The sequence below is a fragment of the Neovison vison genome, chromosome 7 (genome assembly GCF_020171115.1).
Source record: "Neovison vison isolate M4711 chromosome 7, ASM_NN_V1, whole genome shotgun sequence".
Taxonomy (NCBI): Eukaryota; Metazoa; Chordata; class Mammalia; order Carnivora; family Mustelidae; genus Neogale; species Neogale vison.
In genome coordinates, this window is record NC_058097.1 from 27,031,163 (window position 1) to 27,044,985 (window position 13,823).

The window sequence follows — 13,823 nt, forward strand, 5'->3', positions numbered from 1 at the left end:
AACTGGACTAGGAGGGGCTGAACAGTCATATTCTAGGAACTATATCTAACTCCAATCTTTCAGATGTCTGAGCCAGCAACCTCAACAGTCATCCCTGACTCTGCCGGTCACACCCACATCCAAGTCTTTAGTAAGTCCTACGGGGCCTCCTTTCCAAATACATCAAGAATCCAGTGACATCCTGCCCACCCCCCCCACCCGTGTCTTCCCCCGCTCTGAGCTGAGCAGCCACCCCCAGCCTAATACTAGCCTTCCAAAGCTCCCGAGCCTTCCTCCTAGCCCCATACTCTTTGCCATACAGCAGTTTACACATGTCAACTTCATTTCAACTGCAAATGCCTATCTGAGAGAGACTGCTGCAGGTGTATAATTCAACACACAGAGAAAGATGCCAGTACCTGAAGTCCAGGCAAGGGAGCCGGAAGTTTGATGTTCAAGAAACTTCGAACCAATTGGTAAGTCCCAGGCACCCCGCCTAGCTGGGCCTGATGCAAGTTTCCAAAGACAGTTACAAGGGTATAATTCTTATAACTGGAAAAATTAAAAGAAAAAAGAGAGGTTGAAAACACATATACATATCTGTGTACCCACTACATCCATGCCATTACACTGTGCACTGCACAGGCAGGGCCTAGACTTCCAACCTCACACAGAAGAGGAAACCATGCATGTGAAGCAAACTGTATCATTTGTTCAGTGGGGAGCAAGCCATTGTAAAGATTTCTCATCACTGTGGATACTCAGAAGAGTCCCTAGAGGAACATAACTGTTGGCTTCCAATGCATTAAGCCTAATATGCAGATTGCTTCCGCTCATAGCTGAATGCTTTGGTGGATTCTTTTTAAATTTTTTATCTTGAAAAATTTCAAACCTACAAAAAATTAAAAGAACAGCCCAATGAATGCTCCTATACCCTTTACCTAGATTCAGCACTGTGAACATTTGTGTACACCTTTTTTTCTCTAAGTAGATTATGTACATATATATACATACATACACACACACACACACATACACACACATACCACTTTTTTTCTGAACCATTTGAAATCCATAAAAACAAAACAAAACAAACCCTTCTGCAAAAATACAGAAATAAGGGGCTACCTCATCTGTAAACACTGCACCATATATCTCCAAAGAATGAGAACATTTCCCTACGCAACCTCAACACCATTATGACACCAAGAAACCGAAGAGTAATACAACATTATTATCTAAAATATAACCCACACTCAAATTTCCCAGTAACGTCCTTCATAGTGTGTGTGTGTCTCTCTCACATCCAGGATTCAAGCGAGGAAATGTGTGGCACATAGTTGTCCTGCTACTTCCAGTTCCTTTAATCTAGGGCAACCCTACAACCCCTTTTCACAACACTGACCTTTTAAAAAGAATCCAGGCCAGCTGTCTGGTGGCATGTCCTACAAGCTGGACAATTTCCTCATGATTTGATTCAGATGCAACTTTTTTGCCAAGAATCCCACACAGCAGATGCTGGTACTGACCATGGAGCCCCACCACGGGGCAGGTAATATTCGGTTTGATCACTTGGTTTAAAACTGTCATTCACCAGACTTCACTGCTGTAAAAGTACCTTTCTCTTTGGAACTGGTAAGTACCCTGTGGGTAATACTTAGGAGTCATGTGGATATTCTGTTTACCAACAATCTTCTACCCAATAATTTCAGTTTCCTTTGCTGCCCCTACTGAACCAATTATCACACTGATGTTTGCCAATGATTTTCTATTTTCTATTTCCCTCTTCGCTTATTTGCTAGCATATATTTTTAAACCCTGCAGATCCCTAAAATCTGTACCATCTTTAAAGTGCTTCCACACTAAGATGAAATGGTTCTAGTTATAGATACCCAAATGTGGGGTTAATATAATAAAGAACTTTCTAAATATATTTCTTATCCAAAGCAAAACAGACTGACTCAAAGTCAGGTGCTCCATATGCACAAAGATATTCAATACCGGATTAAGTAAAATAACAGAATGAGAGTATGTGAGAGAGACACAGAGAGAGAAACATCTAAATGTCAATTACCCCTCCAAAAAAAGACTCAATGGAATTTGACAGTTACCAAAAATTATACTGACAAAGAATTAAAAAAGCAAACTACATAAAACCACGTATTGTACACATTTGGCTCATAAGTATAAAAAGAAAATAAAACAAAATATTCATATATCAAAAACGGGTGAAAAGGAAACTGAAAAGGTACAGAAGCCTCTGGATGTGGTATAGGGGCCTCTCCCCTTTCTGCAGGCCTTTCGGCATTTCCCTCAATTTCTATAATAAGCATGTAGCATTCTTATAATGAAAAATAGACAAAATTCAATTTAACAAATGTAGTGAGTTCCCCCATCACTGGAAGTATTTAAAAGCAGAGGCTGGAAAAGAGATTAGAGAACCAAATCCTGTGGCAGCTGGGACAAACGGATACCCACTACAGTCTCTTCTGACTTAAAATAAGACAACCCATGTGCTGATAAAGGCCTAAGTTAAAGAAGCAGTCTGAATTCCTTTAGGGCTTGAGAAAAATATAGCCTCCTGTTTCAAATTTGGAATGCAGCAGGGAACAGATCAACCAACCCTGTATTTTCTCAGTATTTTCAGCCTTATATGTAAAAATCACTTGGGACTGGGTCTACTTTGCCATGCTGTCAGTAGATCTGCATTGGCAAAAATTCTTTTAAAAAGTGAGTATAACTGGAGCACCTGGATGGCTCAGTCAATTAAGGGTCTGACTCTTGATTTTTAACTCAGGTCATGATCTCAGGGTCGTGGGATCAGGCCCCACATCAGGCTCCACAAGAAGTATGCTTAGGACTCTCTTTCCCCCACTGTACCACCCCCAAAACTCACACTCTCTTAAAAAAAAAAAAAAAAAAAAGAATATGATCATCTTGAAATAGTCCTTTTATCAAAAGAGAACAATGAATTCTTAAAAATCATGCCTCGGAGCACCTGCGTGGCTCAGTGGGTTAAAGCCTCTGCCTTCCACTCAGGTCATGATCCCAGGGTCCTGGGATCGAGCCCTGCATCTGGCTCCCTGCTTGTGGGAGGCCTGCCTCCCCTCCTCTCTCTGCCTGCCTCTCTGCCTGCTTGTGATCTCTGTCAAATAAATAAATAAAATCTTTAAGAAAAAACAAAAACAAAAACAAAAAACATGCCTTGAGGGAGTGATGCCACTAGAATGAAAGGACCATAAGGTTACAATAATTATGGACAGGAAACTTGCAAGCAGCTCCAGTGCTGCCAAAGGAATTAAGGGAAAAAAACAATTTTAAAAAACAAAATTAAATAAGTTAAGTGAAAAGAGTAATAAATGAAATGAGATGACTTACCAGACACAAAACCAAGGAATGCTTGATACTTCTGGTAAAGTCAAGCATGAATGTTAAGGAGTAGATTTACTAAAGAAAAAGTGGTCACGAGCAGTCATATACCCATTTAAAAAAAAAACAAAAAACAAACAACCCTAAAGATTCTTATATATTCTAAGAAATTTGGACTCTTTTGCTACATGTAGCAGTACTATAATATAATATACATTAGGATCTTTATGACTGCAGACCAATAACCAAAATTTACATTACAAACATTTAGCAAAAGCCTAACAGAATACTTTATAAACTCTTTCGTACCAACGCAAAAAAGAATAAAAACAAAACAAAACAAAAACATCTGGAGGTCTGGATTCTTCTTAACAAGGGAATGGAAGCTAGTGAGTTTATGTCTGATGGTGTTCATCTCAGGTAGCAACTGTATAATTACTACAGCATTCAGTATAAAAAACCTATTCTCTGTGGTACCAATTCTGAACTAACTCAGCTCATTGACAAGGAAATCTAGGACTTTCTAACAAGGATTACTTTGTTGCTAAAGGGCATTGGCAGCTACACAGGCTCACTGGAAAGAGCCGCCATATAGCAAGTGTATTCAACTCTGCTTTCTCTTTTCCAACGAGCAGAGAGGGGCCCAGCAGCCCGCCTCTGAAATAAAGAGGGTCTGTTGCACACTCATGACAACCCCTGCCGGCAAATTCAGAGCTGGAAGGAGTGTCCGCAGGGAGGAAGGAGTGGCACGGGCCCTGCCAGTGAAGGGGACAATAGTTAGAGTACAAGAGCACAGGCACAATCCCCTCGGTGACCAATTCCAGTGAGTGAAGAGGTGGCAAAGCGACCCAGGCACAAATCACAGGCATTAGCAGCTGGGAAGGATCCAGAAGCATAGGGATTAACAGCATAGAGCCAGAAGGAAAATAAAGGTTCATGGACTGTTCCTAAGGCTTGAAGGTGGTAATACTGCCAGGTGTAAAACTTAAAATGCTCAAGAGAAAACATTAGGGAACAGGATCCTGACCTAAGGCTGTGGCCTAATAATCCTGATATCTCCATACTGAGGGCCAGAGAGCAGAGAAAGAGAAAATGAAAAGTCTAACAGCATTCCCACTGGCCATGATTTTATACTGCTACAGACCCAGCGCTGGCAAAGCAGTGCTTCTGAAAGCAGGACTGGCTCTCGCTATGGAGCCCTCAGCCCGAGACTGCGGAAGGCCTGAGAATGCGCTGACTTGTGGGGACTGTGAAGCCAACCGCGCCCACTGCCACCTTACCTCTGCTCGAGGTATGCCAAGGCCTGCCTCACGAACTCCATGCGCACCTCCACACTGTTGCGGCTCTTCAGGGCATCGCTTGCCGGCACCAATAACACATCTGTCATTTGTTTCACCATGGTCCACAGGTCAGAGATGTTCTGCACGTAAAGGAGACTGCACGTGACAATGCTGCAGGGCCGGAGAAGCAGCCTGACTCTTCACGGCTCTGAGCTCAGAGGTAGAGAAGGCAGGGCAAGGGAGAGGTTACCAGCTTCCATCTGAGGCCCACAGGCTCAAGCTCGCACGCAAGACACACCTCAGCCCTGCCACGCACCCCTGTCCCCAGCCGGCTTTCAGAGCACTGACCGTGCCAAGTCCACCATAACCACCCACAGGATGAAGACCGCACAACAGTAAAAGCAACACTGAATCCCAGGGGGTCATCCCTCACAGAGGGTGAATACATGTATGACTGTCCAAAGCCCTAGAAGTTTCAACTCCAGTAGCTGCATTTCAGTCCTTACAAGGTTGTTTGAGTTTCTTAAGGCTTAAAATACAGAGTTTAACCTAAATAATATAGGTTTTGTCTCCCAGAGACTCTCCAGGGGCCACTGGTCTGACCCCACCTTTGTGTCTCAGCCTCCCATCTTCCCTCCCACCCACTCCCTTCAAGAGACGCCTCCGTGCCAGCCTCCCAGGACAGGAACGCCATTCTCTCCATGCTATCACCACACAGATGGGACTCCCTCTCCCCAGAATCCTTCTGGCTGTAAATCTCTCCTTAAAAATGGATTCCCTAAATGCTCGGCAATATTCTAAAGTTAAGAATCCTGGAAGACAGCACTGACTGGAGAAAAGCAGGTGTACACTTTTTCCAAAGGAGGAGAGAAAATCCTGTTCTGTCTCCCACAGAAACTAAAACTGTAGAAAATCCACCCAAATGTGACTCTTTCTAGGTGGAGATAGTAGATGGATTCTTAACTTTTTTCTTTGGATTTACTTGCACTGCTTTATATTTTACTGTCTAAAAAAAAAAAAAAAAAATCAGAGGCATCTTTAAGGACCATAATCCTTTTCCTGCTCCCCATCTGTGTATGAGTATTTGCTTCCATTATATCCTTCCCTCTTTTTCCCATTCCCCCTGGCCACCTACCCATCTACCCATCCATCCACTTTCTTCCCCCTAGGGGGAGAAAATTGGCCACAGATAAGAACTGGGGGACAGGAATAAGCAATAAAGATGGGGAGTCAGGGCAGAAGGGAACTAGCGGCCTATAAGCACGCACCTAAAGACCACGTCTGAGTAACGTTGAAGGGGTTCCCTGATGTGAAAACCACATCACCTTTACAGTTCGGCTCATGCAGAACGGTCTGGTGGTTTGAGGAGGAAAACTGGTGAGGGAACAGTTGAGTCCTGACTGGACTTCAAAGCAGTACAGCTCAGGGAGACCTCCTGTGACCATTAACTGATCCCGGCTGGGCCTTCTAAAGATGCATTAAAAATACATGTACGTGGCATCATCATCAAAATCCACCCAAAGTTATTTAAAATAAAACTCTGAAGGACAGTTAACATTTTATTCCACGGAGCAGGGCGTCTCTTGAGCACAGCTCTGCACCATCAGCGAGCTGCTAATCCCATCTGAACAGCAGACGTGGCATTTCTCCCTGGGTTAGCTCCGGGCACTACCTTATCATCCAGCTCTGCCACCGAAGCACAGAGTTCCACCAGGTTAGGCTGCAGGTGTCCATTTACAATCTTCTCGTTATAGATATAAATCTGAAATAAAAAGCAAAATAAATGGCACAATTTCTATTTTCTCCTCTCCTTTTTAAAACCCCTTGAGGCAGTTCTGAAGTCGGCTTCTGCCCAAAGATCACGAGAAGCTTCGGCCAACCTTTCCTTCCTCAGTATGGCTGAGCCATCCATTCTGCCTGGAGGGCAAGGCCTCTGGCCAGCTTCCCAGATATGCCTTTGAAATTCATGCGGCAGCACCAACACAACAAAGAGAGCTGCTACCCTGGCCTTCCTAAGAGCTGAAGAGTGGAAGGAGGGTGGTCTTGGTAGAAGAGGACCACAGGCAATGCCGGGCCTCTCTGCCCACCAGACCCTCTCCCCCAGCAAGTGAGGGCCAAAGGGGAAGATGAGATATTGGGAAGACTTCCACTGCTGCTGCCAAAGAACCTGAGGCAGAGTCTGGTAATCCTTCTGGCAAAAGGACTGAAAGGCCCCAAGCCAGGGCTGGTGGACTGAGAGAATAGTGTCAGGCTGCAGCCCTCCACGTGGGTTAGTTAGAAGAGCAGCTGGTGCATGTCCAGGGTACCAATTTTCTCCAGGAAAGAATCCCTGCTCCTTAGGAACATTTTCTTTAAGAAAAAGTAACTACGTGATGTTTAAGGTATGGGAAAACCACTATTACTTTGATTTTTATTTTAAAAAAACTAAAATAGTGATGGTAAAAACTTGTGGGTTCTATACTCTTTGCATCTGAAGTCCCTGTCCTACCAAGCACTAAACAAGGTAGTGAGATGAGACAAATCAGGACCCCACTGAACCTTATTTCCCTCTACTTTATCTGGGGGGATGGTATCACGTCAGCCTCCAGGAGCATTACAATGATGAAATAAAATGGGTTTTTGTTTTGTTTTTTGTTTTTTAAAGATATTTATTTATTTATTTGATAGACAGAGAGAGATCACAAGTAGGCAGAGAGAGAGGGGGAAGCAGGCTCGCCGCTGAGCAGAGAGCCCGATGGGCTTGATCCCAGGATTCTGAGATCATGACCTGAGCTGAAGGCAGAGGCTTCAACCACTGAGCCACCCAGGCGCCCCGAAATAAAATGGTTTTTAAACTACAAGGTGGTGGTTATTCACTCAATGTGCATTTATCAGGAGCCTTCCCTTTGCAAAGTACTTTGTTCAACACAAAGATTCTCTCTCCACTGAAGGGGACAACCCTATAAAGAGATATATGACATGGTATCCTAAATCTAAAAAATGTTAGTTTCATGGAGTCTTAATTTCAAAGATACAGAAGAGACACAGTTTCTCTACTCACAAGCTTATTATTTCATTAGACCTGAGCTCTGGTGGTGGCTGTGGCAATGGGAGGAGTCATCCACATAACAAAGGTGAAATTTAAAGGATGGATGGGCGCCTGGGTGGCTCAGTCGGTTAAGTGTCTGCCTTCAGCTCAGGTCATGATCCCAGGCTCCTGGGATCAAGTCCCAAATCGGTCTCCCCCAACCTGCTTCTCCCTCTGCCTCTCTCTCTCTCTCTCTGTCCCTCATGAATAAATAAACAAAATCTTAAAAAAAAAAAAAAAAGATGGAGATGCAGCAGGGAGAAAAAGAGAAATCTAAATCTGTTTTCCCTTCAATCTTGACACTATTTTGTGCGGAAGAACAGCAAATGATAATGAAACACACCACAGGCAGCCAGCACGGTTTTACTCAAAAAGTCAATTCCAGGTTTGTCCTGTCTCCTCAGGGCAGTTCCAGTCCAACAGCCCCTGTGCTTACCACTGAGCATCTCAGTCCATCTCTATGCTACTGCATAACCATGATATACAACCAGAACCACAACCCCCAAAATACATGAGCTTCTCCAGGACCATATCTGAGAGTGGTAGGTGCACCATGCTTACCAAAGCAGAAAAGCATTTAGAAAATTTCTATCAACAAGGGATGAAGAAAGATTTCTCATAATACCATCAGCCTACCAGGTAACTCAGTTAATAGAGAACTCCATTCGCTAAGCAGTGCAATTACTTGAGGTTTTACTGTACATGGGCTACTGCCAAATGCAAAATGCGATGCGGTGGTCAGTGTAGAGGGCAGATTTCCATTTCCCTAAGTCAAATGTGAGGCATTTTGTTACCCAATTTGATGGAATTCTCCAGTGACCCAGGTAGTAAAATATTAACCATCCTCTGAACGAAAACCCAATTTGTTTTCAAGGTCTGACTTTCACATGAAGTCTTGGTTCTCTTTTACTCCCCAGAGCGCTCACATAAAACTTTCCTGGGTCTGATCTCTGAGAGCATGCTCACCTGCCGGGCGTAGGCCATCTCAATGCTATCCAGAGAGCTTCGACCAGGGGGTCCCACATCACTGATGTAACTTGGCTGTAGGTAAATAAACATGCAGCGTTGTGATTAAAAACATCGTTTAATCATGTAAAGAAAAAAAATCTTATACTTGTCTTTAACAAAGCTATGAGAAGTCTCTTTCATACTAAGACTTCTTCAAAATGAGGAATTAGGGGGTTTCAATAGGACAAAACTCTCATCCCATGAATACACAAGAAGAGAGCAGGCATGAGACACAACTCAAAAAAAATGGGAGGCTAGACAGGCTGTAAGGATATCTCAATGACTGCTCCTGGAAATGCACATCTTTTCAACAACCGAATCAGTTTCAAGCCCCATTTCCACCCCATCCTCTCCCTCCATGTCTTCACACCAGTGAAGCCATTATTATCTGTGGGCCTCCTGTTTCCATCAGTCATATCAGATAGCTGAGAGACTAAAGTGTAAAGGGTTACAATTCAGACATTTCCAATCCAAAACCCACCCTAAGAGAACAGCTGCTGATTAACTTTATATATCTGAAGACACAAAGCTGGTCTAAGTTGGGCAGTCATTGATTCATTCAGCAAACATTTGCTAAGCGCCCGCCACATGCAGAGCTGTGTGCAAGTCCATCCCCACAGGGAGGACAACAGGGCTGCCCATGGAGCTTGGCCCCAAAGAGCTTCCCATCTATGGGGAGAGTTAGACACAAACATATGGAAAAGTTTATTAGACTTTTTTTTTTAAAGAAAGACTAAAGTTAATCTTGAGTTAAGCTTCGTTTCCTACTGTGAACAAGTATGGGTCAAAACTAGGTATATCCTATTGGGTATATTCTTAAATTTCTACATTAGTTTTATACTATACTATAGCAAATTCTTTTATGTTTCTTCCACTGAAAGAAAATTTAATGCTGTATTCTCTAAAACAAAACGAAACCAAAAAAAGGAGTTTAAAGCAAGCAGGTTTTCTGGGAAACCAACAGAAGACAGCAGCAAAACTTCTTGGCACTAGCAAAGCTGGCAAAAGGAGCATTTGTGTGGGCAAGTGCTGGGAGTAGGGTGCAGAGGAGAGGGGGAGGAGGCAGAAGGGTGAAGTTCTGAAGAGTGGGTGCTGAGCTGTCAGGACACCTGGGTTCCGGGAGGGCCACTTTACTCCCTGATTTGGGGCTCTGGAGCAGAGCGCATCCTCTTGGAGCCTCAGCGTCTCCTCAGTCGAATGAAGCAGGTGTCCCAGACAACCTCGGAAGGTCCTCCTTGGCTCTGATTTTCAGCAGTCACTGCTTTTAAAAGCCTGAAACAGTTTACTGACCTTGGCAGATGCTGCTATTGACTGACCCAATGATCATTTCAAATCCCCACCTCTTACCTCCACTCCCTGCCACCTTTCTGTCCAGCATATGGAGTTTAAGACACCTAATGGTGTGTTGGTCAATGTTTTACAACTGGCTTGGGGAAGGGGCCTGATGTGTAGTGTCTGCTGGTTTCTGTGATGTACAGATTCCCACCATGGCAGATGTCAAGCTATCCCAAGGAGTATCAGCTAGACTGCCAACTTTCTGGAAGTTTACCTCTACACACTATTGAATATACCCTTCCCCGGCTTCTGCTGCACGTAGGATAGGCAGTGAGCCCTAGTTGTGGCCTATGAGATGAAGCACAAGCCTGCCGTACATTTTGGGGACAGCTTCTGCTCTTCCTGATGAAGGGAAAATGAGAGGCTGGAATGGTCTTTCAGGTCCCCTCGGCGCTCCCCAGTGTGACGGGACGCACAGAGCTAAAGCACGTGAGGTGCCACGGAGGGTGGCATGCACAGACAGCCAGGCGCTGGGCCTGACAGCCGCACACGACAACTGAATGAAGGCCCACACTCTCTCCACACCCACAGACTTCTTGTTAGGCGAGAAAAAAGAAACCCTTATTCAAGCCGCCAAAACTGGTTTTCTGTTACTCACAGCAGAAAGCATTCCTGTCCGAAATACAGAATTAGTGAGAAGCACCAGGTGACAATGACGGCTACAGTTACCGAGTACTACTGTGCACCAAGCACCGTCTGAATTCCCTTATAATGCACTTTTATTATGTCAACTTTACAGATGAAGACACCAAAGCAAAAAGCAGCTTGCCACAGTCACTCCAACAGGAGGCGAGGGAGCCATGGTCAGAGCACAGTCTGGCTCCTCCGGGTCAGTCAGAGCGCCCCAGGGCAACTTTCCAAGGACAGCCATCAAAGACCGAGAGGGCCGTGGGTAGCAACCCTGGCTCCACTACTCACTACCACGTGATCTTGCTCGCACACAGTGCTTCGTTGGAGCCTTGGTTTCTTTAACTGCAAGACAGGAGCAGTAATGGTAACCACCTCGGGTTTGTGACCAAGATGAAGCAAGGAGAAAAACAGTACTTACCTCACAGCACGGCTGTGAGGAATAAGTAGAAAGAACTCAGCACAGGGCCAAAAGCTGGCCCCAAAACACTATTGCCACCTTTTAAACAAAAACATAAACAACTATAATGAACACAGGAATAAACCCTACTGGACAGATGTGGACACTACAGAAACTAACCTAAAATATTTTACTTTGTGCTGGCTGAAAATTCTCATCTCATTTTTCTAAAATAAAGACATATTCCTTGAATGAACAGAACCCTCCAGCAGCTCATCCTCTCCTTCTGGACTAATTCTGAGTGTTCCCAGTAACACAGAGTCGAGGACTGTTCTATGAGCCAGACAGCCACCCTTCTGGAACAGAACCAACCACATGAAAGTTGATGATCCCAAAGTCTTTTTAAAAAATAGAGCACTAAATCTATTAACTTCAGTAGCCTAATTGACTAGAAGGATAAACAGGGGAACACAACACTAAAACACTTCTGCAAGGACATAGTTGTTTCGCTACATATACATAAACAGCCTTGAGAAATATGTTCCAGTACTAAAACCTAACTTTTAAAATTATCCATTTAAAAAGTAGTTGGTTTTCAGCCTTCAAATTTCCATTTAAATTAATTTTGCCTAGTGCTCTTGTTTTCAAAGTTACCGTTCCTTCATTTGCCCTTGGCTACGTCTCCATCACACGGCACATAAAGTCAATTATCCCAGCTACAGGATGTGTACACGCACATTCCTGAGCCCAGGAACCAGCAAACATTCATTGGAATTTCAAGCCCAGGAGCTGCTTGAAAGCTGGGAGAGTAGCTGCCAGTATGTCATGTGGGAGTAACATTCCAACCCCCTTGGACACTTGTCTCTTGGCACTGGGGCCTGATGGCACCACGATACGAACAACTGGAGCAGGGAATCAGAGACCAGAAAGGCAGGGAAGATGGGAGGGCAAGGCCACAGAGGGCAGCAAGGGGCTCACCCAGGAGCCTGGAGATACGGTAAGTGAAGAAAACAGCAGAGAGCACAGACATGAGAAGAGTCTTCTCAGAGTAGACAGCTACCCCAAAACAGTAAGAGAGCACTCCAGATCAAGTAGGAAGTGGCTGGAAGATGGCAGCAGGGAATCATTAAGTTTTGTTAACCAACCACTTTTGTGTAAAGAATATCCAGGTATAAATAAAACTCTTTTCCCAAGAAGGGCAAAAAAATATATATATGCAAATACTACAAAAGTACCAAAGTTTTTATTTTCCAAGTATAATGTTTGGTTTTATATAAGCAAAATGGAACCAAAGTGATGAATTCACTATAGCTGGCTATAGAATCTGTACACCGAAGTCCAGTACTACTAGAAAAAAACACCAACTGGGGACCAGAAGACCCAGGTTCTAAATGCAACCCAACTGTGTGAGCTTTGGTAACTGATGTAGGAAAGATGATGTTAGGGTTCGAAGCCAATGGCCAAGAAAGAATTCTTGAGGTGTCTTTTGTGCAAAATGGGGGTTTATTAAAGCACCGGACGTGGGCAGAAAGAGCTGCTGTGGGGGTCCTGAGGGGTGGAATAATATACCTAAAAGTTGGGGGGGCGGTTAAGGAAAAAGGGAGGTTTCAAAAGAACTTTCATATGCTAAAGAGGACCTACAAGATATGGAGGCCTTCCCATTGCCAAGTAAGGTTGCTTCTCCACTCTAGCAAGGCATTAACATTAAGATAGCTGGGAGATTCCTGAAAGAATGTCACACATGTCCCACCCTGGAGTGGGGGTTGGGGGGAGGTTGCAGGGCATCAGCTGATGCTTTGTCCTCGGCTTCCTTCCCTTCTGTTCCCTCATCAGTAATGACCTCTATCATTCTTCATGGACAAAGTGGGAAGGATTCTTGGGCCATTTATACAATGAAATCTATAGAGCCACTAAAAAATGGCTGACACCCACATGTACTAACCTAGAAAAGCCTCCAAAATAAGTTCCAAAAATTCAAAACATAATGCTAAGTTGTAGGATCAAAATGATAAAATTGTGTCATTTATGAAATGAACTGACACGGATCAGCTGGAGCTGTCTGTGTAACAGCGCACACGAACGCGGGAGAGGGAGCTGGCAGGACAGCTGGTGCGCGCCGCTGTGTGAGGTGATGCTTGGGTGCCCGGAGGAGGAGAGTGGAGTTTCTGAAACTGCATCTATATCCTTCTACCATCGGAATACTGTGCAGGAAGATGCTCCTGTCTGATACATCATAACGTGAAAATGAAGGGCCTATATGGGTTTTTGAAACTTCTTTTTGAAAGAAAAGCAGAACACTTTCTATACTTGAAATCCTACTCACATTCCAGTATGTGAAACATATCGTCCCCCCAGGAAATGACCAGGGAACCATAAAATACAGTTTGGAATCATCTAGTCTAGAGTTTCCCAACTCAAACTCTGTTGGTTTCTATTTGACCACATTCCGCTGAATCTAATACATCATCTATTACAAGACATGTTATTTATGTACCACCAGGAAAGGGAAAATGTTGTCAACTAAATTATGACACTGGATTTAAGACACACCCTGATTTCAAAGATCTTAAAATGCAGAAAAGTTCTGTGATTGGGAATTGATGAAATTTTGTATTATGTCAGTTATCAAAATGAGAAATTATATTCACTCACTGTTGGTATATAACAGTATGAAATGTTACCTTCACTATCTGCAATTAAGCTACAACTTAGCTTTTCAATGGGGCCTGTTGCTTGCTAGGCTGTCATTCCCCAGACA

The 13,823-nt window shown here is 43.9% G+C and overlaps 1 protein-coding gene across 4 annotated transcripts in view; it reads right to left on the minus strand.

Moving 5' to 3' along the window:
* Window positions 1–13,823, minus strand: part of NUP93 (nucleoporin 93) — a 109,640-nt gene that overhangs the window by 13,911 nt on the left and 81,906 nt on the right. For all 4 annotated transcript variants that reach the window (XM_044256101.1, XM_044256102.1, XM_044256103.1 and 1 more), the window contains 4 exons: window positions 8,662–8,736; window positions 6,301–6,390; window positions 4,629–4,768; window positions 399–531 (listed from right to left, as the gene is read on the minus strand). In XM_044256101.1, coding sequence (XP_044112036.1) covers window positions 399–531; window positions 4,629–4,768; window positions 6,301–6,390; window positions 8,662–8,736 — 438 coding nt within the window. The remainder of the gene's footprint in view (window positions 1–398; window positions 532–4,628; window positions 4,769–6,300; window positions 6,391–8,661; window positions 8,737–13,823) is intronic.